Source organism: Falco naumanni, chromosome 5, assembly GCF_017639655.2.
Source record: "Falco naumanni isolate bFalNau1 chromosome 5, bFalNau1.pat, whole genome shotgun sequence".
NCBI classification, from domain to species: Eukaryota; Metazoa; Chordata; class Aves; order Falconiformes; family Falconidae; genus Falco; species Falco naumanni.
The window spans coordinates 606,851-632,426 of NC_054058.1; the positions used below are offsets into that span (position 1 = coordinate 606,851).

The window sequence follows — 25,576 nt, forward strand, 5'->3', positions numbered from 1 at the left end:
TTTCCTCCCATTGCTAGGTTGGATTCAGTACAAAGAGAGCAATAGTGGAGGCAAGCTGTCTTTATGAAGGCAGTTCAGAATGACTTGAACAACAGTCTGGAAGGACACCAGGAGATATCTGGTAGTAAACAGTATTGGTTTGGTCTGCTATGTGAGTAAAAACCCAAAGGTAAGATAAGGTACATGCCTTTTAATATCTGCCTTCATCAACTCTGAATTGATTCCACCGTTTGAAGCTCTGAAGCCTAAGGAAGGTTTACTCTGTTTTTTCTATAAATGAGCCTTCTCTGGGTTACGCCTGCATCAAGGAGCCCGTCTAGGACAGCCTGTGACTCCTCCATCCATCTGTGGTCTGCTCTTCCTAGGATCTGCCATAAGGTATAAGACAGAAACAGAGGCAGTTTGTAGGTCTTCTTGGAGTTACTGTCTCAGGCTCTGCAGGTGTCAGTAAAGTGATCTCCTTTGGTTTTAGGGTTTTTTATGTGGAAATAAAACCCAACAAACCTTTTATGATGACGAATACAAGCCTCATCCTTGCTAATAAAGAGGTAGGCTGCCAGTGACAGAGGCAGCAGGCTGTGACAGTATTGCACATCCTGAGGCTCAGACTGGAGTAAAAAGAGCTTGTGGCTCGCAACAGTAATGCTGTCTCCATCTCCAGCCTGCCAGGAACTTGCCCCGTCTCCTTTCAGATAAGAGGCTGCTGGCTGTAACCTATATTTCACTTGTTTTCGCATTAGCTTAGCACGGTGGCTTCCAGTCTGTGGCCTGCACACCCCTGGGGAAAGGCACCGTGATACTTCTACAAGACTTACAGAAGGCAACCGCAAGGCAAGCATCTCGCCAATAGGCTTAAAGTTACTAAACTTAAGATGCATGTCTCCGCTGGAAAAGTTAGGACTTCTATATAATGAAAAACAATAAATTGTTTGACTTTTGGGTCAAACATTTGATTTGGGTGAGAGAGTTGCACCAACTACTCCAGCCAGCTACAGCACACTTGGGGCTTAGCCAGCATATCTCTTTCCCATCTAATTTGCAACAGAATTCAGAGTGCTATTTTAAACCATGAAATCTCTTCCTGAAGAAAAATCGCAGGGCCCCAAACCAGCAGATTTTTTCAGCAACAGTACATCACTAGCGTGCCAAGCCTGAAGCCACCTCATGGAACATGCTCTGCTGAATGCTTTCTGTCTCTTTCCCCTGGCAGCACTTTGGCCTGTGGAGTCTCTTTGCCCTGTGCGCAGCAGCATCCGCGTGGGACCGCCACCCAGCCCCTTCCCGGAGCAGACTCAGAGCTGCAGGCAGCTCGCATGGCAGGTGCGGCAGTACTGCGTTCCCGGCATAGTGCCTCGAGGAAAGGCTGTGACAATCAAGGCACCTTGGTGGTACCTGCGGTGATACGATGAACAGCTCTTCAGTTCAAATGCATCTGCACAAACCCGTCAGCAGGCAAAGCCAGACCCCAGACAGCCAAAGCCAGCAGCACCACAGTGGTGCCTGGCAGTGTCCCGAAGTTTCTGTGAGCCTGCACTCAAATTTTACCAGTACTCTCGCAAGTCCTTTTGCTGTTGTGGAGGACAATTCAGATGACAATAGAAGTGTGGTGGCATAGAGACATTTAACTTCATAAGTCCTATAACATTAAATCTGAGAAGAGCAGAGTCTGTGTTTATTTCTTTGATCATTTGGCAAGGGCCAGGGAAGTCTGATTTCATCCCATCATCACAGAGTCTTTGACACCACTGAATGCAGAAGTGATGTTTACTTGTCTACAGTATCTTTCTGGGTGGGAGGATACGTTTTTTTCCCCCCACAATGATCCATCGATTATTTCCAGGGAGGAGCAACTTCACAACTTCATTATGTAATTACTTGCCCTTTAGGGCACTAGCACACAGGTCTCCATCCCACTCATCTCCTTCCCATTTACCTTGTACTCAGGCTCTTATGGAAAGATAAGGTGCTAACGTGAGCCACAGAGCTCCAGCGCACTGATTATGGAACCTGTTTATCAGACCCAGGTTCTGCTGTCTGCTCATTCCCCAAACTGTCTGACCACATTAAAGTCTTGCATGAAAACAGGGCTGGTCACAGCAGATGCTGCTCGGCGAGGGATGCTGCTGCTCTAGTCCAGCATTTCACCCAGCCACTTTGGAATGCTGGTTTCATATATACCAGTTTTGCTAACACCCACTAACAGTATCAGTGACTACAAAAAGGACAGGAGTGGAAAATCAGAGGGTGCATCTTAAGAGTTCAGAATTCGTGGCTAAAGTCATATTACCGATAAAGAAAAGGCTAACTCTCATGTTGGCTTTGCACTACATTGTACATTGCATAGGATCCATTGAAATGGAAGTAATTTTTTTTTCATCCAAGGCAAAGAGTTTTGTGTGGTGTGAGTTACGGTTTTGTATGGTGTGTCAAATATACTTCCAGTATTTATGGAGAACCTGGGAAATGAGTCTGATGGTGATGGGCAATGCTTGCCGTTTGTATAGGTTCCTTTTTAAAGTGCAATCCCAGACAGGGTAACTGTGCCTTTTCTTTAAGGTGATCAAACCTGCCTAAAGAAAAGAAGCTGCAGGAGATGGCAGCATTAAAGTCACAGTAAGGAACTGCCAGGCTCCAGGTCAAGCCTAGAGAAGCAAGGAACTAGGCCTTAGAAGCAACGGAAATGAGCTTCCAAGATGAGATGGGCACATTTTTCTGCATCTCTGCCTCCCAGATGGTAAGAATCACACTTCAAAGCATAGGTCCATCCAGCAGGGACGCAGCAGGCAACAAAAGATACAAAGCCTTTCCTTTCTAACCTGCCTGCCTGCAAACTTACCAGCATTTTGGTTGGTATTATAATAAAAGTTGTTTTGTTTTCATTTTAATAGCCTGTCAGTCTTCTTGGAGGACCATGCTATAGGCAGACTCATCTAGAGCTCCAGCTGACTTGTGGTGCTTTTGTGTTGACATGAGGAAGTTAAGTGAACCTTGTCCACTCTCATTCAACAGCGATAAAAGGGTGAATCATCTTCCTGAAGCTGCTAGGCAACACTGCTGTCATCACCTGATGCCTGAGCAGCCAGCGATGAATGTCATGGCTGCACAGCATCTTCGCTCTGGCTCAGAACATTTTCTTTCTCAGGTCTTTTCTGCCCTTTGGGTCGCAATGCTGAGTGCTCTAGCCAAGACTGCTACTCGGGTCTGTGGCAGTGACTTCATCCTCCGCTACCGGGCTGGTGGCTCATGCAGCCTGTCCTATGGTACAGCTATTAGTCTCCACTTTACTTCCTCTCGCCTCACTTTTTTTACTCCCCCCGTCTTACCCCTCCGAGTCAAGTATATCTGGATACACATAACATTTTTTTCCTTCTCTCCCAAATCTACACAAAATAACTAATTCTCACTTAACAGAATATCATCAACAGCAGCAGGGCATGTCAGGATATGATGCTGAAGCCAGGGCTGTTCCCATTCCCAGTTAGCTGACTTTCTAAGCATTTGCCCCTTACACAAATGCTGTTCCCATGGGGGCTAAGCCCCTATGAGAGCAGCCTGAGGTCTATACAGCTACTCTATTCCAGGGACAGACACGATGGCATCACTTTGAATTAGGTCTTAAAGGACATGCATGGGCAACAGCTGTGGGAAGAGATGCACATAATAGCATTTCTGGTGGCCATTTTTGACACCACCTTCAGATGCTACAAAAAGCTGGCTTGCTCCAGGTAAGACTATCTGAGGAAGACACCAAGAAGTCTAGTTAAGTGAACTGCCCAGGTTAAATGACATTGGAGCACTGTGCTGTGATCACTTGCAGGTTGAAGGCTGCATGGCCCACAACACTATTTCCTTCATGACCAAGCCTATCTGCCTAAGCAGAAGTGGTGGAAAACAGAAACCAGCCATCAGCTGTTATCAACGTCTGGGACCTCTCACTTCAGTGGAACACAGCCTTGCCTTGCTAGAATCAGAAGTTGTGTAAGCACTGACATGTGGTTACTGATAAAAAAGTTGCTGATGGGTCACAGGTACTTGATCTAGTCTATTCCCTAAAGAAAGTAATTGAGCAGTGTAGAATTTTTACTATGCCCGGGGTTTAATAGGAAAACATCAGTGTCAAAAATGAAAATAAATCGGAGCACTGGCTTACTGACATTGAATTCACATGACTTTGGCAGCTGCTACATTCATAATCAGACCCCTGTGAAACATGGGGTGCAGAAATGCACAAGAATTACATCATTGCCAAAGTTTTTCAAGTGTTTTTGGAACCACAGTAGTTGCAGTTAGTGGATATTTATGAATAGCCTCTGGGATACGTTAGGTCACTGGGATTAAATGCACACCCGTAGTCCTGTGCGAAGGTAGAATTTGGAAGTGTCGAGCAGATAAGGTGCTATGCACACTGAGAGGCCCCGCAGAAAGTTTGAAACCAATAGCATCACTTTGAAGTATGTGTGGAAGCAAGCAAGAGTATGGAATATGCAGAAAACAAATTATGTCCTCCACCTCACCATGCACAGGAGATTGAGAACAACAGCAGCCTAGAAAGGAGACTAAGAAAATCATCTGGAAGCTTTAATAAAACTATGATGTATGCAGAAATATAATTTGGGAAAAATAAGCTCCATAAACCAGCTACCAGTTGAGAACTGAGCACCACTGAACCCTTCATATGCAATAAATATGAAACAATCTGGCACTTAGTGGCAGCAGCAGGGTTCATGCAATTCCTGAAATAACAGATATCTAATTTAAAAACAAGGTTAGTGTGAAGAAGGACTCTTTTACAAGCAAAGACAGCTGTAGAACTGATGAAAGCATGCCTCCCAAGAAAATGTACCAGCCTAAAAATAATAAAGTGTGTTTAATTTACAATCCATTCAACAGTACAGAGACAGAAAGTCCTATTGGGATGCCCAGTGCATGGCACCCTACAGCACAAATGGCTAGAAGCTTAAGTAGTCACGTGTACTTGTGAAAGTGTGACTGGATTGTGCAAATACTATTCACATACACAAAAAGGAAAGAGTGGACAAAAGGAAAATTTCAAGTAAAGCTGAAATGAAATGGTCTAAATGTGCCTGGTCTAAAAATTCAAGCTCAGAATGCCAGTGAACAAGCAACGCAGAACTGTCCGGTATACACAGAGCGAGTTGGGTGGGAAGGGACCTTTGGGTCCCCAAGCCCTGCTCAGCAAGGCTAACTGCAAAGCCAGGCTGGGCTGCTCAGGGCCAGCCTATCGAAAGTAAAATGCAAGAGGATAACATAACATCTCATCACCATCTGTTCAAAGCTGATGCAATTATATTTGAAAGCAAAAGAGAGATAAGTAACTTTGTTCGCAGTTATTTTACAAGCTACCAAGCAGCAACGCTACCATGCCCTGCACTGTAACTGAATTTGTTCATGATAGGATTTGAAAAGTCCTTTTAGGTCAGTTTCAGTGATTTTTGAAATCAGTTCAAATAGCCAGGTTGTTTGTACAGCACGGGGAGCCTTAAAGAAATGTCAGAGCAAATGAATTCTGGACTCCTGACACCTTCAAAGTCATTAGCTCTAATATATGTTAAAACATGGGAACTTATCACAAGTACTGTTAACAGCTCCCCGGCCCAACTGGTATTGCTGTCTCAAAACTTCAAAGACAAAAAAGTTGTCAAGAAATTTGTTAGATGATGGAGGGTGGGGGTGGTAAGGTAGATAAGCAAGTGATTATAGGAACTACAGCCTGTCTTTCTGAGGGCCTAGTTTCCAATACTAGCCTAAAAGGAATGAAATCCTCTCTAAACAGCGACTACAAAGCAAGCTAGCACAAACCTTTCAGCAAACTTCTACAGACACTTTCACTTAGAGACTACCTTTAAGCTTAGACAAGATGCCGCTTAGCGTGCCCTGGAAGTCCAGACAAAAGGACCCATGCTGCCCAGAGGCGGCTGGAGCAAAGCTCAGCGTGCCGAGGCTGAGCACGTTAAGAGCAGCACTGCCTGTCCTGGACACAGAGCTGGCCGAGAAGCAGCCACACGTGGCTGCCACTACTGAAAAGCGAGGAGAAAACGAAGGTATAACCCTGCCTCCACAGAATTACCCAGCCTCTTCTGGGCTATGCCTCCGAGACTGTGTCCATATAAAGCATGAAAATTCCTCACAGCAGGTTCCTCCTCTGTGCGATAAGGATACTGACACCAGTCCAGCTCACTGATGGGAGAGCTCTGGCACCTCAGGTGAGGTACAGGTAGCACTGCTACATGAAATACACCCTTCAGCTCTGTACGCAATACAGCTCAATGCTTCCAGCCTGCTACTAAAGAAGCTACTCAGACTATTCTGTATTAATCTTAGCTCTTGTGTGCCAAAAAATGTTCTGAATTAATCACAGCTCTTTTTCAAACATATTATCACTGAATGATTTAGGCTGGAACGGACCTCAAAGACCACCCAGTTCCAACCCCCTGCCATGGGTAGGGACACCTCCCGCTAGCCCAGATTGTTCCCAGCCCCGTCCAACCTGGCCTTGAACACATTTTACCTATTCATTTTGGAAGAATGCTTTCAGAAACACTTGTTCAAAGTTCTGATTCCAAGAGAACCAGCCATTGTTCCCTTTTTGCTTGTGGCAATTTGTCAGCCTTCCACCTAACAGTTATTGGGAAATGACGTAATTAGACAAATCCCTGCAAAAAAGTAGCTCATCAGAAGTCAGTGAATCTATGCTTCATCCTCTGTTAGTTTATCAGTCATCAGCATCCCAATCTATTAGTTTAGATTGCTCTCAGGCCATGCTTTCCAGCATCTTCTACAATTCCCAGTTACAACTACTATATTTTAAATATACGTATTTTTTAAAAGCAGATGTAGCACAAGTAGGAAGGAATGCTAACTCCTAGCACTGCCAGGAGCCCCCTGTGCAAAAACCAGATGTCTGGTAATAAAGGCTTTGTCTTCTTTCTATGAGATTATTTTTAGAATGCACTTTTCAGTGTTTTTTTCTCTTTGAGAGGCAACTTCATCCTGAACACGCCTGAAGGCTGGTATCGGGTTAAAATTACCACACAGACAGTTGATGGGGACAACAAAGGGAACAGTGGGCAAAGCATGATCTACATGTATGTCTCACTAGGGCACCTCTTCTGAGTAAGGTTAATAATAATAATAACCAAAACAGCTGTACTAATGAAACCAGTACAGTTATGCCAGTGCAGGAGAACCTCACTGCCTAGCCCTAGTTCACCCAGGAGGAGGAGGTGGTGGCTGGGGTGAATTTAAACCAGGCACAGCACATTGTATGAAAATGAGTTAGGAACAGGCTGAACCCAGGTCTGTAAGCAGCAAGGGTAAAGACAATTTCTCCATTGGAGAACTTGGGGCTTGCCAGAAAGATAAGTGCATGGATGAGAAACTGGAACTATGTATTAACACATGTCCTTCTAACTCCTGCAGCGTGGTCCCTGAATTCCCTTTCCTTTGTGCCTGCCTCCCACCACTCCCACAGCCTTGCCACGGTGAAGGAAACCCCTCGGAGAGCAGAGGCTGCGGTGCCAGAGGGGCTGCTCAGCTGCGCCTCAGACACAGCAGCTGACCTGTGCGAAACCAGCTGAGAGCTCAGCTGCCCTTTCGGGTCCAATTTTGCAGTGATTTCAAGAGTAGATGTTGAAGCGCTTCCATCAACTCAATTTTACAGTCACAGAACAAAGGGAAATGCCTCAGCCATTATCAGCTGTGTGGGCCAAACATGGCGTGAGGGCTGGGTATAGAGTCCTAGAACCCTGCAGCCCACCCCAGCAGGCCAGATGGCTGCCCCATGAGATAACCATCACCTCTTCAGCCAGCTGCGGAGTTAGGAGATGCGTAACCGAATCATTCAGTTCAGTACTCAAGAGGAAAAAAAGACAGAACAACCTTAAACAGATAAAGATTCTAAATTCTTGAGAGACTTGGGAGACAGAAATACTTCTGCCATGGCTACCTGCCCAGAAAAGGAGACATAAGAAGTATCTGCAACATGTGAGAATGAAAAGCTAGGTGATTATTTGATTTTTTCCTTTTTCTTCATTAAGTTTTATTACTTCATGGAAACAATATATTTCAAGGACATGTTTAATCATTGAAAGCTACTGGAAGGCAATAGGCATCAGAAGAGCTACTAGAAGTCAATGAGGCATCAGTCCTCAAACAGCTGGCTAGCGGCTGAGGCTGCAGAGGTGAAGGGGCTGCAAGGAAGAGGGGCTGATGAAGTATACAATGTGCAGGACAGATTGGAGTTGCAGAAGCCTGATTTTGGGAGGCAGGGTGAAATTTCAATTTGGATTATGCTTTTCCATCATTTACCACTCCCAGTGGCTCCCCTTCCTTGAACGTGCATACTCACCCCTACTTCTGGAGGGTCTGGAAGCCAGCCCAGTTCACCCTGAGCAGTGCTTGTGTCAAGTAGATCCACTGAAAACCAGAAGAGGGGGAAAAAAAAAAAAGTTACCACTGACCCAACTCATACAGCCCATGGAATGGCCTCATCCTTATTTTGTCACAGATGATGAAGCCTGTGCTTCCTCTCTCAACCCCACATCCTTTGTGACCTTCTACCTTCAAACAGTGCGGCTGCAGAAAGGATGGGAAGATAGAAGACAGTGCAGCCAGCCGTGAGTTAAAATGTTTTCCTTGTATATAAGACCCCCTCCCCTTCCACCCTCCTCTCCAGTAATACCCACACGCATCCAAAAAAATGTGACCCTGACAAATTTTTCTGCTTCCTAAAGCTGCCCCATAATGGGAGCAGGAGGCTGACTCCTGTTGGGATGGGAACCCAGCATCAGCAGCCGAACACAGCTTTCCTTGGAATAGGAAGGCAGCAGACAAGATGGATGAAAAGGCAGGCAATCAAATAAATTACCACCAACAAAAAAAAATAATCAATCGGTGTTGCCTAGAGGTACCATTCAGTGCTCCGAACACATCGGAGAAGTGCAGAGGCAGCATGAGGTGGTGGAAGGGACTTTCTGCTGTCACAGCCCCGTAAGCCATGAGATGCACCAGTTGCTGAGGCTGCTGAGCCCACCACGGAGAAATCCGTTCACTCACTCCCCGCCGCGAGTGTTCCAGCCCCATCAGCAAGAGCGTAGGCTGCCGGGTGCAGCCTTGCCACCTCTTGCTGAACTTGGCTGTATTAAGCCCTGGCTCCTGGAGTCATGTCACAAAGCAGAAAATGAGTGGTATGTTCATTTTTAACCCTTTGAAATTGAGATCAGAGTTTGCCCTGAGGTCTTGATCCGAGGAGTTAAAAACTAATCGCTTTGTAGGCAAACAGGGAGAAGAGAGAGGAGCTGAAATAAGTCACACCACTGGATGTGTGGCTTCGTGCTGGCCGTGGGTCCGGCGGTGCTGCCGGCACACGCTGCTGCTCTCGGTGCACCTCGCACAGCCCGGCTGGGAATGTAAAAAACATGAAAAATTCCTTGGATTCCCTTTTAGATTCCTGTGGGTATATTCAGAGGGGTCATTCCTAAACATCTCAGAAAAAAATCTGGGGGTGAAAGGTGGAGGGAAAAGATATTTAAATGGCATTTAAGTAACCAGATTTCCTCCCCCTCATCGACTGCTTTACGAATACTGCCTGCCAACTACAACTAGTAGAGTGTAAAGTGCAGATCGGCAAGAGTCCTATGGAATGAGGAAGCAGGCTGTGGGCCCAGAATCAGAGATAAGAGGGATTGCACTGCTGTTCTCACCTCTGAAACACCCTTTCAGGATTGGGAGAAGGGAAAAGCAGGAATCCAGGTTTTGCAAGTTTGCAGTGTTTGCTGCATGGTCACAGCAAAACCTTCCTAGCCACAGACTCCCTGTCCAGACAAGGCTCCTCACTCCCTTCCCTTCTGCTCTCAGTCTTGCTACTCAAGATACTGCTCTTGCGTTGTTGGCTTCAAAAACTCTCAGGTGAGGTAGCCTGTCCTTCCAGAACTGTCACCCAGATAATACCTATCCCACATGCTTCAGGCCTGAAGCAGCGATGTGGAAGTGAGAGGGGTTGCATGACAAGTTCTAGCAGAGCAAGGGAAAAGGAACATGGAAGCGGCCAGGACGGGAACCGCTCGGAGCCTGTGTGCCAGTGTGCCATGCCGCTGCACCGCCGGCAGCCGCTGTCTCCACAGCCAAGGGCCCATGGGAACAGGCAAAGTCCCCTCTCGGGAAGCACCTCTCAAAGTGAAACCCACAACGGGGATTCTCCAAGGAGTGGAAGAATGAGTCAGCAAGGCTACAGGAGTGCTGGGAGTATGAGTAGTCAGGGGCTACTAGCTCCTTGGTCCACAGCGTCACTGCTCAGCATCTTACATGGCTGCCCAGCCCCATGGGAGGAGGTCCGCCAAAAAGAAGAAAGACTTCAGATAAGAGAGGACGCCGGGGAAATGAGCTGTTCCCAGATAGACACATTAGGGAAGAGTGGGTCACGGGCACAGCCCAAGTGAGATGGCTGAGATAGGGGAGCAGCTGGCAGAGAAGTCCCTGAGCGTTGCTGCCAACTACTGGTCGCACACCTACGGCAGCCAGCGCTACCTGTATTACTTCTCACCTAGGCTGGCCCTCTCCACCATGCCTGCGAGCTGCGCCCCTGCAGCTGGATCCCCAGCACGAGCGTGCTGGTCAAGAATGCTTTAGAAGAGCAGTCAGCACTCGCCGAGCCTGAGACGAGCCCGTGGCTGAACCGCCAGCTGTGACAGTCCTCTCGCTGGAGAGCCCAGAGCACCGAAGGAGAGGGCTGTCCTCGGGCTGGAAAAGCCCCAACACCTCTCGCGGTGCGAAACAGTGACTAGGAGTCTCTGGCAGGAATTAACTGCAGGAGAAGGTGGGGAACGGAACAGAGACTTGTTCTTCCTCACCTCTCTTCAAAATTCCCATTCCCCAGACGTTTCATAACCACTGTGCAACTGCCAAGATGGAAGAAGAAAGATCACTACATCTAATAAAAGGGACTAAGTGGAACAGAGAAGGGAAGCACAAGAGTCTTCTTAAGAGGAGGTGGGAGAGGGAACTGTTAAGCCCAGCTCTGCCTTCCAGCGCCGGGGCAAGCGAGGCCGCCCGGCCCCCCAGGCTTCGCACCCGCTGCCCCTGCTCACGAGAGTTCATCCCAGGAGGGCTTCGGGGGGAACTGCGGGGGTGTTGCCGGGGCGGGGGGGTGTTGGAAGTTTCTAAGTTTGTGTTTAAACTTGTTAACTGCAACGCCTGTGTTTAAGGCAAACAGGCGGAATTCTCGCGGCTCAGCGGATGTGCCGCGTTAGTGCTTCTGCTGGGAGGGGGCGGAGAGGGACTAGGAGGGCGCACCTGGGCTCGGTCAGCGGGGGCTGCCCCTGGCCCTCGGCCCCCCGCGCCCCCCTGCCCTCCCCGGGACCCCCGTTCCCCGCCCCTCAGAGAGGTGCCCCCAGCAGCCCGACCCCCCAGGCAGAGCCAGCAGCGGTCCCAGCTTACCTTCCTTCCCGGGCACCTCGAGGGGGAGCAGAGCCCAGACGAGCAGGACCCCGAGGGAGAACCCGGCCCCGCCGCGGGCGCTGGGCTCCATGCTGGCTGGGGAGGGGGCCGGCCGCCAGCCCCTGCCTGCCCTGCCGGCTCAGGCCTGCGAGCCGGGGCCGCTGCATGAAGCGCTGCCGCAGCCGCCCGACGGGAGCGCGGGCATTGCACAACGCCCGCCTGGCCCGCGCTTATGATGAAAGACCGAGGCGAGTGGGTGGAGAAGCCTTACTGCCTTTACCTGTTTTAAAGGGGCTGGGCACAGACTTCCCATCTGGCAGGCAAATAAACCCACCTTAAAGCAGCCACGTTTTCCCGGGAGCCTCCCTCCACCTTTGCTCCAGTCCCGAAAGAGGCTCCCGGTCGCCACCTCCCGGGCAGCGCTCGCCACCGGCCCCGGCGGCTCGGCGGGGGCTGCCGGGGCTTCGGCGGGGGCTGCCGGGGCTTCGGCGGGGCTGGGGCTGACCTCGCTCTGCCGCCCCCCCGGGGGCTGCGGGGAGCAGCGCCGCCCCCCACCAGCGCCGCCCGCCCCGCTTCGCGCCGGTGCGGCGGCCGCCCCGCAGCCCGTGTCTGGCAGGGCCGCCCCGAACAGCGGTCCCCGGCGGGCCCCCGGCGGCGACAGCACGGCAGAACCGCGGCCGCCCCGTCGGGCAGAAGGGCTCCCTGCTCCCGGGAGGCTCCTGGGCGGCGGCGCCGGCCAAGCCGCGGGCGCGGAGCGGGGCCGGAGCTCCCCGTGCGGGCAGAGCCCTCGGGGCTCTGAGCTCCCTTCCCGAGGGACAGAAACGTGGAAGAACTCGCTTCTGTTGCAGCTCTGCCTCCAGCCAGCACGGATGTTACTCCCACCCGTGCCCAGCTGTCACACCCCTCCCTGTAAGGTACAGACAGCATTATTGCCACGCTTGCTGGGAAGCTGCATTCCTCTTGCTCTCCTCCTCCCCAAGGAAGGCTAGAGGAAGGACTTTGTCAGGTTGCCTAAAGAATCTGAGGGATCTCGACCCTGGGAGATGTCCCGGGCTCACCGGGACACAGGCCTAAGCGATTGCCACCTCTGGAGCAGCAGGGGCCAGGGGCGCAGAGCTCCTGCGGGCCCTGGTGCCTGCATCCCTCAGGGAGTTCCATGATCCTTGAACCATACATCTCGGAAAACCAACATCCACCCCAAGAATCTCAAACACGGGCAAGAGAAATTTGAGAACAAAGAGTTAAAATGCTAAGTTTTCAATTTTATGTAGCACATGAAGTGAAACATCAATACAAATAATTTAAATATTAATGTCATTCAGAGTAGTTATATCTTAAATTTATTCCACGTTAATCCTGTCTAAAATGCTTTTTCTCATTCTACAGTGCTAAGCCTCCAATTTTTATGCCCACCTTTCCCCACCTTTGAGCAACTCCCATTGCAGCTCCAGCACAAGGTTTCCTTGTCCGCATCCCACACCTTGAGTTTGCACTAGTGGAACGTGTCCGTCTTAGCCTTCACTTGCACCATCCTGTGTCTCCTCCAGTCTGTGGTGTAGCAGGGGGCAGATGGGCCCATGGCTACCTTCTGTGTGACGGGGCTACACAGGCGAGACCTACACAGACATGAAGTGGGAAAGAACCATTCGCAGCCGGAGGGTAAGGCTCTAGGGCGGCTCAGGCGCCCGTATCCTTCCTAAGGCAAAAACAAACCCCAAACCAGTGTTGCAGCCTTGCATTCAGCTCCTCAGGGCTACCCAGGTTTGCATCTGTGGAATCTCAGAAGTGCCAGAGCTTGGGGTGAAGAAGCTGGGGATGCTCTGGCTCAGTTGCATTAGTGGGCAGGTAGTCAGGACACTTGATCTAAACTGTTCGGAACAGCAGGAACAGATTTACTAGGGCTTGTTGGAGAAGATGGCCTAAAAAAAGATCTGCTTTCTTTTTCTTCCCTTGTTGGTGTTGGCTGATGGTGGTCAGGAGTTGGGGTATTCCAGGTGACAGTGGTCAGAAATCATATGTACGGCTTTGTTATTTTGTAGGTTGAAGTTCAGCTGCGGTAGGTCCCAGTCAGGATGTGTGCAATGGCAATCAAAACAGAAAAGCAAGGTCAGGATCTGCAGCAAATCTATAAGCAAGTAGAAACCTCCAAACGCCTGGAACTTTACTGATACCTGTAAAAGCTCCACTGCATTACCTTGCCATGTGTCCTCTGCACCAAAAGGCAGATCCAAAGGGTAAAAGAGCGAATTACACAGAGGCTGTACCAGTACGGTGGAGCACTACACATGAATTATTCATTCAGCTCTGCCGAGCGTTTCATTGACAGCATCCTTTTGCTTGTGCATCACAAGGTTCGGTTTTGTCTTTGTAAACAGTTGGACAAAACTAATTCCCTGAGCGTCTAGTGGGGAAAAAAAATCTGAAATAACTTTAAAAAAATATCTTTATCTTTATAATCATATTCTATGATTCTGTGATGTATACCTCCACAGCTTTTTCATTATTGTGGCTTCCCATCTCTGGCATGCTTTTTGATGGCAAGAAGATAACTGCATCTTTTAAAGTCACTCTCAGCATGCCTTTGGGTTGAGGCTCATCCTGTGTTTCTAGTCCCTCTGAGTATTTCTGAATTGCAGGGCATATTTTCTCCTTCCATTTCCCAGTATCCTGTTTCAAGTATCACTGAGACTAGGTATCTAGCTGGAAAATATCACTACACAACACACCTGGGCTTTCCTCCTACGGATACTTGGGCTTGTGGTGAGGGAACTGAGGAGGAAGGGTGTACGCCAGGTTTTGTCTTCATGTGCTGTTGGGACAGTCAAAGGGCACTCCCAAGGCTGAGCTGGGATGTGCTTCTTTTGAACTGCACTTCAGACAGAACTCCTTCTTATGTTTCTTATAAACTGTTTACTGTGCGTGCTGCTCCTCACATTTTAGAAAGAGCTGTGAGTTTCACCATTAATTAGGTGTCCTTCTAGATGATGAATGAAACCAAATGTAGAAATAATGTCTGGAGTTCCCCGCTTGATATTACTTCCCAAGCTATCAAAGCATCCCTTTGGTATTAACTTGAATCTGTGCATCTTGAACTGGCTTTCAGTAAGGCGTTATAGTAACACAGACGTATGGTGCTCCCAGGGACCCCAATCACATTCTGCAATGAGCCCCACTTCAGTCTAATGGAGGAACTTGCCCTTGCTCTGTGGCCTCTGATAACTTCCTTTATCCACCATCTCTACAGCTCTACGAAACATCTATGACAGCTCTGTAGAGCTCAGGGGATGCTCTGTTCCCATCTTTCATTTCCTGTGGAGAGTTTGTGCTCTCTCCGTCCCTCATTCTCCCTTCCATGACCACAGTTTAATATTCTAGTATTTTCTTTTTTATCTTGGAAAATTTCCTGGCTCTACTCCACCAGCAATTATCTTAGAGTATTTCAAACAGCTGACTGCAGGCAGTCTTTCTGCAAAAAATAGACTCCTACCATCTAGTGGTTTGTTAAATTAGTTTTTTACATGGACTTTTTTCATTCAGAAACCCAGACTTTATTTTAAAGAGATACCTTAAACTCCAACAAAGGAGCACAAGTGACTCCTCTTGATCACAAAGTGGTCACCCCTCACTTCGGGACTGCACAAGTAGTTAGGCTGGTTATCATTCCCCCCTGAGAAGAATAACAAGGGCAAGGGATGAAGCTGATCGGGACAGAGTGTAGATCTGTTTTCTCATTCCCAGTAAAAACAGGGGACACTCCCTCACACATCCAGAGAGAAACACCCTTGGAGATGTGCAGGATTTGCCTGAACAAGGCCCTGAGCAGCCTGCCACAGCCTTGATGTTAACCCTGCTGTGGGTAGGTATTTGGGCTGAAGAGCTCCAGTAGTCCCTTCCCACCTTGATCTTCTGATTCTGTTTGTCACCAGTAGATGAAGCATCATGTCTTCTTCCACCAGGAACGTAGACATCTCCTTACTAGGGCTCCGGTCAAAATGGGAGGGCAGCTTCCCGTATGTATTCTTCACCTAAAAGAGATGGCATACCAGAGGGAAGGACACAGGTATGGGCTAGAAGCCCATATCCCTGCATAAAACTCCACTGAGCTGTTCATCACTCCCAGGTGTTTCTCTACCTGCTGATGCCCTGGACACCTAACCAGGCACAGCAGCCTATTTCCACTGTTGGCTGAACCATGGCTTTCTGGCTCTTGTCTCTCGATAAGCTGTCTTGCACATGGTCTGCCATGCTCTTACTGGGCTTGCAAACCAGGGTAAATTAAATTATTGTGCCATCTTGAAAACGAGGAGGAAGACCTTTCTTTGCCCCAGAAATTGCCTGAGGAAATTCTCTTTCCTTCATAGGCCAGTTCTGCTCCCTGTGGTGGTCCAGTGGCTGTGGAGCCCGGGGGGTCCCGGCTGCCTCAGGGTGCTGTGGCAGGAGCAGAGAGCACGCCCCACCCATCGGCACCAGTGCAGTTTAGGGGCAATGCAGTCGATTTTGTCTGGTGATGGCTGGGATTTTGTTTCTTTCCCACTTAACACTTTTGGCCAACAGTGAAACCAGGAGAGACTGAGGGACATATTGCAAAAAGGAAAAAAAAATCTAAGCAAAATGGCTTCACTTATGTTAAGATGTGATGTCTTGATTAGACAAGTGGAAAGCAATGCAAACCCAGCCCTAATCTAATCTGATTCATGTCTCCCTTCATAAAACTGCTCTATGTGGTACCAGTCTCTGTCACAAGACTTAAGTACTTTCTAACAGATGTTATAGCACATTATATACTTGTAAACACAAAAAGTGCTGTTCTGCACTTCCCACTGGTCTTGGAAAGCACATTGTTCATGGGCACATTTGAAGATATTAATTTATCCTGTTGGCATTAAGTTTTCATTTTTTTATTACTTATATTACTGACCTCAGGAAGCAAAAAAAAAAGAGAAAAAAAAAAAGAGCAGGATTTCTCCTTCAGCATTACTAACACAACAGTGTGTGTGCAATGAACATAAAATCTGACCCAGAGAAATGTGATTTCTAGCAGATTCTCGTAACTTCTTCAACCAGGTTGTAGAAAAATAGGTTTATAATATTTTTAGTAATGGAATCACAGCTCAAAATATAACAGTAGTAGTCCCTGCATGACAAATACATACCACTCTGTAATTTATAATTTGTTCATATATTCTATCTGTTCTTTCCCGCTTTTGGATTAATTATACTTGTGTGAAAATACCTCACCAATATTGAAAAAAATCATTAACCTTGATAACGTGCAGTAAGCAGCCATATCTCTAGCCACTTTGGTGGTGTGATTTTAAATTTCTTTTTTCTACACTGACAGCTGAATGTGTAAATTAATCAATTTTTTAATTTCTGGGAGGTTCAATAGAAATTTTAAAGCTTTTATGTCTGTTTCAAATCTGCAGTTATTTTTATGGTCCTCTTCTTGACAAATTACTATCCAAACACAGTGAGGTTGCCCTTATTTCTTGCTGTTGTAGCTTATGCTTGGTGTTGTAGTGTCGCAGTGCTGTGCAGAAGTGAAGTGGTTGCCCGCTGTCCCTGTGTTAACAACCTCTGTTTTCAACGTTGACATCAAGAGAAGATATTTGAAACAGACACTTGACGTCTTGTGGGTGGCAGGAGGGCACTGATTGTGGTAACATCTTACCAGCTCACTGTCAACTCTATTCCCAGTCTAGCTTCCCACCTGGTTTTTGAAACCTGAACTCTTAATTAAACCAAAACACGAAAACTGAAATGAGCGCTGAGAGCAATCGTAGACCAAAAACACAATAAAAACATGCCACAGGTTTTAGGGGACCTGATTTTCAGCAGCGACTAGGCTAGAGGCCGCATGCTGCTGAGCCATCTGGTCTTCCCTCGGCTTTACATAGCCGTTTGTAGAACCAGGCGGTCTTGTGTCTTCACTTTTTGCAGGTAAAGCCAAGGGTACACGCTGGCTGGCTATTGACCTTCCCATTCTCACTTGTCCCTGGGCTGGTCTAGAAGATAACTGAGCATGGCAGGATCCTCAGAGCCAAGCGCTCTGGGTTAGGGATGCAACGCTGGAATTATTAATAGCACCTCAGTCAGCTTTTTGATGTGGAGCTGATTGCAGAGCAAAGTGAAACCGTGGCTGAAACCAGCCAGTTGGCACGGGGCTTCGCCTCGTTCCTCAGCTCGGCTTTGGTCTTTCCTTATTTCTTGCTTCCTGAGGCAGCTCATTAAAGGGGACCGAAGACCTGCACAACAACCCAGATGGAAAATAAAAAGCTTTCAGAGTCTAGAAAATCTTGGTTCTGGGAGGGAAGGGCAGAATATTTAGGCATATTTGTTCCCCATTAGACTGTTTATTAGGGATGTGGACTTCATTTTTTTGTATCCTATAGGGTCCTATCAGATTTTATATGCTGGGTAAGTAATTTCATATAAAGGCACGAAACAATCCCAGGAAGGACTCATCTCTCTTCTTCCATAAATCTTCTATCTATAAATATCTGCAAGAGAAACTCCTATAGCACGCTCGTTTTTATCACAGTAAAGTCAATATGGCTATTGCCCTTGGCATGTTGAATGATAAACCGAAGGGAAACAGGGGCCTTTTCTCAGTAAAGCACATCACCATCTTTGACAGCTTTTCACCCTCATGATACTGAAGTAGCTTGCTAGGTTTAATCCTATCCCCACATCCATTTTCACTGGCTACAATGCCATTGTTGTGAATAGCTGTATTCATTTCACCTTGACGCTTTCCTCCTGCTTCAGATCAAAAGACAAAGAAGCGATTTGGGTAAATACAGAATTAGCTGCTGGTTTTCTAAGCCTTTAAAGAATCCAAAGGGAGGGAGGCCGGTGGACTCACTTTCCACACAAGCCAAAATGAATAGGCTGTGGTAACGCAACTTTGTCAAGGAGGGCGAATACATCGAAACATCTTCCGTGCTCTTAAAATTGGGCTTCCAGGAGAATTTCAGCTTCTCTAACCCATAACGGAAACACATACCCTTAGTAAACTTTTTGTATTTAGCCTCCTAGAACAGTAAGGAAATATTTTCAATGCAAGTGCACTTAATTCTTTTAGGAGATTGATTAAAGGAACAATTTTTAGGAACTGTCTTACCTGGATTGCTAGCAAAACATGGCAGTGTGCAAAAATAAAGGAGCTTTCACTAGTTTCTCTACACTGAAAAGCAGATTTCACTGGTACGCTACCAATATCAGTGGTACTGGCAGGTAGCACTCAAGATACCTCCTGGAAGTGTCTCCTTCAGTGATTCATTCAGCTTCGAATGGCATGCACCATTTGAGGTACTGGACCTTGAGTACCCTGAATGCTATTCAGTGTCTCTTCCTCCAAACCCTCATCATTTTTGAGCACATGGATGGCACTGACGTGACATTACAGGCCTTACAGGTTGAGCTCCAGTGCTCTGCTCAGCCACTGCTAGGATCTCTGTCCTCATCCAGCACCTTGCTCAGTGCAGCCTTTACAAAACTCATTGCAGGGATGAACATGCTGTCTTTATGGCTGTGTAAACCATGAAGGGATTCTTAGAGATGTCTTAGGTGGTTTCATTGGAAAATTTTATGACACCTGTGTTTGCCAGATCTCAGGCCTCTGCAAATTTGGGATGTAGGCTTTCTTCCAGAAAGGACAGGACCACTTGTGGAATGCAGGCACCCAGCTGTACTCATACACTGGAGGGTCTTGAGGCCAAACCCAGATCAAACAGTTATGATGTCCATGGAAAGATCTTTGCCCTGCCCATCTTTGGCTGGAGGTGGAATATGCTGTACTCGTTTAACTCTGCACTGCCTGACTGCATCCTGCTGTTCCATGAGAAGTTCTGAAAAGGACTGAGAAATTCTTTTTTTTTTTCCTTGTGCTCCTCCATCCATCCATCAGGGATGTCACTGTCTCACTTCACTTAAGCACACTCCAGCTCTCAGCACACAGCTTACGGGGTCAACGGGACTGGAACTGCCACTAGCAAAGGTGGGTGGAAAACGGACCTCGGGCAGCTCCCGGCAATTGAACGACAGCATTTAAAAAGAAAGTGGTTCTGATGTCTCTTACACATCGCTGCTGCTCTTGCCTCAAGCTTCCCTCTTCCCACTCTCGAGCCCTCTCTACAGATCTGTAGAGCAAAGCCCTGCACTCAGCACAGCTGGGGACAGCAAAGGGGCTGAGGGTGCCGTGACTGGGTGCGGGAATACTGGTGGGGATAGTCTTGGGCTCTGGGATATCTCCTCAATCTGTTCATCTTGCAAGGACATCAGGTGGAGACAGTGTCTGCAGAAAGCCTCCACGGCTTGGGGTGCTTCCCGGAGGTATCTCAGGTCTCAAGAGCCAGCAGTCTAGCCTGGCTGCCCTGTCGGTCGTGCCGTCCTTCCCAGAGGCATCGTCCGTGTCCCTGCGACAAAGGGAGGTGTGCTGAGCTGCTCTGCTCAGCAGCTGGTGAGGGACACCCCCAGCCGAGGACGCATCCCGCTGCCCTCTCACAGCTCACGGTGGGTGACAGTCACAGCTCTGCCAACCTGTGCCCACAGCTGCCACCAACAGGTGAAGGCCTCTACCGAGGTTTTGATCAGTATTATAAACCTCAGTACCTTTCTGTCCCTTAGCTTTATTGCCGGGTGTCTGAAAGTGTCGGTGCCTCCTAGGAGGCAGGCTAGAAACCGCTGCTGTAGCATCCTACCCACCGCAGCAGGGACCTCTGGAGGTCTGCAGGCCAGCCCATGCCTGCAGCAGGACTAACTTCCAAGCTTGGTTTGACTTGACAGGGTTTTGAATTGATGCTGCCGTTTTGTCCTAAGCTCCTTACAGTTACTTAATGATAGTTGATTCAAAGTACTTCCCTAACATCCTTCTAAAGCACTTCTCTGTTAGCAAGTGACGTGCTTTTGCTGAGACCCTCCCCTTCTCCTCTTTGGAGACCTGGCAGGTGATTAAAATGTTTACTACAACTTTGATGATAATTTTAAATGATGCAGATAAACCTTTGCTGACAGCAGTAATTAGTTATTCATTGACATGAGACCCAATATGCCGTGCTAATATTTTAGGCTGGCTAGACTGTCAGCTTGAAGACAGCTTTTAATGTGAGTTTTAAATTCCACAGTTCTCCTTTGTCAGATGGCTCCAGCATGAATCCCTTGGTTACAGCGCCAGTTTTGTACGTTAGCCAAATCCACTTACCGCAATGAGTAATGATTGTGGCCCAGGGAAAGCAAGTATCACCCTGCGCTCTCGATCTGCCAAGGGGCAGCTGGGGGCAGCTGGGGTGCTGGGACTGCCTTGGATTAGGCAGGGAAAAGAAGCAAGCCTTTTGATTTTTTCTCAACAGCTGGATATGTAAGAGGCGAGTTCTCAATCATAGTGTCTGTCTGGGCTTTAGAGCCACGGCAGGGGGAAGTATTAAGCAAAATAATGAACTTGCTTCTTTCCCCCTTGTTCCTGTCCAAAACTGATCTTCCCTAATTTCTCAGAATCATCCTGTTCTACCTACATGTAGGAAACACAAAATAATGCCACTTTGCACCTCTCGGACTCCTACATCTGCTGCAGGGCAGCGTGTGCTCTAACTTTCCCTGGTTTTGCTAAAGAAATGCCAGTAGCTGTGTCAATGGTATTATTAATCTCACAATGATAGATTTCAACACTCCTCAGGCATCTTTATTAATATGAACCAGTCTTTCCTGATAGAAGTCACATGATAAGACCAGTATCTTAGCCTTTATGTTGCCATAGGAACAATCCAAACCTAAAGTATCTCCCTATAAAAGGAAAAATTGCTCCCTGCCGTCTTCCCAGGTGCAGGAAAGTCATACTCCTGTCAAATCAATGGTGATTTCATTTTCATTATCTAGGATAACGCAAAGATGAGTTTACACCACAGCCTTTCCCCTTGTGATGGGATGCTGGAGTGCAGCCTTCTGCTAATTTTGGAGAAGACCACAGCTTAATTTCCATTTCTTTCTAGGCATGGGCTTTCTTCTTCTAACTTTCCAATAATCCTCTTCAGATTTTTTGTGCTGATAAACTTACCAATCTGAAATTTTTATTGACTTCCCACCTTACAGTTTCTACTGTCATCTTGATAGAAAAATAATGAAACCAATACAGCAGCTTTAAAAAAATTTTTGTTGATCTTTCAATTGTGCTGACATGACCATTAATGCAAACGAGCATGATGTGATGTGTGATCACAGAAGCGAGACCACAAAGTGATCAGAGCTCTTCATCCTCACGAGTCATTAAAGCATTTCCCTTTAGGTAAAGTGTTATGTTAGAGATCTTTTCTCATTCGTGGTTGTTTTTTTTAAGCAGAGATGTCTTTTTGTCATAAATGTATTGAAGCTGTTGAATCCTGCCTGGATATTTGCCACAGAGAAGGCTACGGAGAATCTGGTCCTACCATGGTTATGGGGCTGTTTTTCCAATACACATACATTCATTCGTTCTGCTGAAGTTTACCGCACACACACATCATAGCTCTGATATCATCCCAGTTCAGCTGAGCTTTTTTCTTCTTCCTCAACATTTTCCTGAGGACTCCCCTGATTTCCTTGTTCCTCAGGCTATAGACGAGGGGATACAGTAATGGAGTAAAGTTGGTGTAAACCAGAGACACCGTCTTATCTCGAGCTGGGGAGTAACTGGACTTGGGACGAACGTACATGAAGGTGGCACATCCATAGTGTAGCAAGGTGATGGCCAAGTGTGAAACACAGGTGGAAATGGCTTTTCCCCTTCCCACGGAGGAGGTGACATGTACCAAAGCAGCAGCAATGCAGACATATGAGGTGAGGATGAGAAGGAAGGGGAGCAGCAGGAAAAGCACAAAGGCAGCCAGCAACGGCAGCTCAGCGGCGTAACTCTGTGTGCACACCAGGTGCAGCACAGCAGGGACATCGCAGAAGAAGTGGTTGATGCAACGTGACTGGCAGAAAGGCAAGCAGAACACAGCCAGTGTCAGCCCCAGGGCGACGGCAAAGGCCACCAGGCAGCACGTCACAGCCAACCTGAGGCAGAACCCCTCGCTCATCACCGCCACATAGTGCAGGGGCTGGCAGATGGCAACGTAACGGTCGTATGACATGGCTGCCAGGAGGAAGCACTCGGCCCCACCGAGCGCCACAAAGAGGTGCATCTGCACGGCACAGCCCATGAAAGAAATGGTGCTGCTGTCCCCCACGATCAGGCTGAGAAGCGCCTTGGGGACAATGACTAAGGTGTAGCACAGCTCTATGACGGACAGCTGGCAGAGGAAAAAAAGCATGGGAGGACGGGAAGGCTCCATAACCACTGCCACAAAGATCATCGCATTCCCCACCAATGTGACCAAATGGACAGTGAGAAAAATAAGGAAGAGGAGGACCCGCAGACAGAGCAGCTCGGAGAAGCCGAGCAGGAGGAACTCCATGGCTGCATCCGTGCTCTTATTGTCCCTCTCCATACAGCCTCCACATGGCATCTACAGGGAGAGAAACAGCAGGGAGCCAGTTCAATTTGACCTGATGTCTACCAAGCAGTTCCATATAGGAAATCATGTTGCAGTGCTGTAGAACCAGTGTGGTAAAGCTCGTTGTGTGGGCAGGAAGGTGATTTCATTTAAAAACAAAACTGTTTTCACTCAATCACATTCAGGACACTCTCAGACCCATATTCCCACAACCACCAAGGTCCTTGTGCCCACATGATCTGCTTAAGATTCTTTGCCATGACATTGATGACAAGACATATCAGCCTTTGGGTCTTCATGACTTCTTCTGAGCCATTCTTAGGTTGGTGACCATGTGCAGGTTTTGAATATGCATTAGGTGCCCTTTAGGAGCTGATGCTGATTAGTCTCTCCATCCTGTCCTGCTTTTAAGAGTCATCTTTGGACTCTCCCTCCTGATCTGAGCATCCTAAGCAGCTGCAGGTGGATGTGTTGGGATCTTGATGGCCATCAACACCTAGGTCATGCATACGTTCTGCTGCTGCTCCTTCTGGTGCTTCATTCCCTGTTCACACCAACACTGCAGTTCCCTACACCTGTGCCAGGATGTACAAGGACATCCAGGTAGTGCTGGAGCTTCTGCTCTACAACCTGACTCCAATTCCCATGAACTGGAGGTGTTTGCTGACTAGCTCCTCCCTTCCCCCCAATGGGTCTGCCTCAGAGTTCATATGGAAACAGGGTTTCTAGGTAATTAGATGTGAGGATTCCAAAATTAGAGTTGACATTTTGGCTGCTTGCATCTTTATGCCTGGCTCAGCCCTATGGCATCAGAGTTAAAGCAAACAAACTTCCAGACTCAAACCCAAAGACATCCATGGCAGCGTATTCTGTATAACAATTTTTTAAAGAAAATACAAAGTTAATACCTTAGACTCGGATAGAACAAGATCTTGCTTGTCACAGGAAGAATGGGAAGTTCCTAGGAATGTGGAGTGATGCAAAGCTGTTAAAGTTGTAAAGATCTAGAACAGTTAAGGTCATAGAGAGCCATATAATAATAAACTACATATAGTGCTCATTGCTCATGTGTTCATCACATAATGTAATATTTACTACGACGAATAATTCCAACTCTTTCTACACTTTACTGTAAACCAGGAATAAAGGCAGAGATTCCTTGAAGACTTCTACTCACATCAAAACCCCAGAAATATTTAAGTAATGAAAGAAGCTGCAAAATTGCATGAAATTTTCCAGTGTCATCAAAAGCAAAGAGAAGGAATGGGAAGGCGATGGAAAAAATTATTAGTGGAGACAGGGATTTTCCTGGAAAGAAAACATCTCAAAAAAACTCCAGAAAGAAGTAATAAAGTTGAGGAGGTGATAAGCTTACATGCTTTTGCGTTTATTTTTGCCACTGCAGTTGCTGGAACTTGCTGCTCCAAGGTTTCCTTGTGATCCAGTATCTCAGCGGGGTACAAAACATCTGGGGACTCAGGTGAATAAAGAAAACATCTGCAATTATGTCACCTCAGGTGCAAAACTAAGAACTAAATCTCTCGGCTTCAGAACATAAGTCAGCAAAATGACTAAGTTAGGAAGAAACTTTACCATAAGCTGCAGGACAAAAAAATGCACAGCCACTGAAGACCAAGAAGGAGCTCCTTGGAGAATACAGAAGCAGCAGTGGTCCTACAGAACCGGGCAGCTCAGCATGGGCTACAGTGGCCATGAAGCCATGGCTACCTCCTACAGCCACCTCTGCCACCGCAGCCTGTCCTCTGCAGCCTGGCTCGGACACTTGCCCAACGCGGTGCGCAGGTGGCCAGGCTCCACAGACGACAGGACCGATGGCTCCGCGTGGTCTGAAGGCTGCGGGCTCAGTCACTGGGGACCAGCTGGGGCTCCCTGTTCTCCCAGTACTGAGACTTCAAGAGGAATCTGCTAAACACAATAAAGCTAAAGAGTGGGGAAGACACAGGGGTTTCCTTCCTTTTGTTTGGAGCTGATCACTTCAGCCACAACGTACTGTCTCTCGGTTCGCAGATACGAAACCCAGATGTCTTCCTCCTGGCGATGTGCGGGGCAGCCAGGGCTGAGGTGCTGTTTCTTGCCCAGCCTGGGCTCCCTCTGGCTCTGAGTGCCCCTGCAGTCCGTTTTCTTTCAGCATTTCATAATCATCCCCTCTCCTTTTCTGCAGGATACAGTTCCTTATATACAAGAGACAGAGGTCCTTCCTCTTCCCAGCCACCCCTGCCCTCCCAGCAGGAATGGCAGGTGGTTCCATTCCTCCCGAGGAAAGGGGGTTTGCAGGTTTTTTTGTAAATCGAGCGGCAGGATGTGATTGCACCCTTGGAGGAAGGCAGAGCTGTAACACCCTCCTAGAGGGCCGTTGCTCCTTTTGCTGAAGCAGCTGAAAGGAGCCAATTATTCATTGGGCTGGTATGTACCCAAAATGGCAACGATTTAATTAACAGAATTCATTGCTGCTCATCTTAAATAAAAATAAATCTGTGGGTCTTTAAGTAAATTTAAAACAAACTCACACTTAAAGGCAAAGCAGAGCGGATGTGAAAACTTTAAACCCATCTGTAGAACTGTGTGTGGAGCTTTCACCCACCCAGATAATCCATTATTTCTCACTGACTCGGATGAAATCACCGTTCAGCTGT

The 25,576-nt window shown here is 47.6% G+C and overlaps 2 protein-coding genes across 3 annotated transcripts in view; both read right to left on the reverse strand.

Annotated features, from left to right (window-relative positions):
• Positions 1-11,902, reverse strand: part of EPHA1 (EPH receptor A1) — a 33,860-nt gene extending 21,958 nt beyond the window's left edge. The window contains exons 1-2 of one of the 2 annotated variants that reach the window (XM_040596960.1): positions 11,789-11,902; positions 8,369-8,436 (exon numbers count right to left, since the gene is read on the reverse strand). Coding sequence is in view for 1 of the 2 variants with exons in the window: in XM_040596959.1 (XP_040452893.1) it covers positions 8,369-8,436; positions 11,455-11,545 (159 nt within the window). In the remaining variant the exon portion in view is untranslated. Of the gene's footprint in view, positions 1-8,368; positions 8,437-11,454 lie in introns of both variants that reach the window. The other variant, XM_040596959.1, reaches the window with a different exon arrangement.
• Positions 11,903-21,911: 10,009 nt separating this feature from the next.
• LOC121088590 (olfactory receptor 10AC1-like) lies at positions 21,912-22,934 on the reverse strand. The gene has a single exon (XM_040594931.1). It carries the CDS (start codon positions 22,932-22,934, stop codon positions 21,912-21,914), a length of 1,023 nt encoding a protein of 340 aa, XP_040450865.1.
• Positions 22,935-25,576: the final 2,642 nt, after the last annotated feature.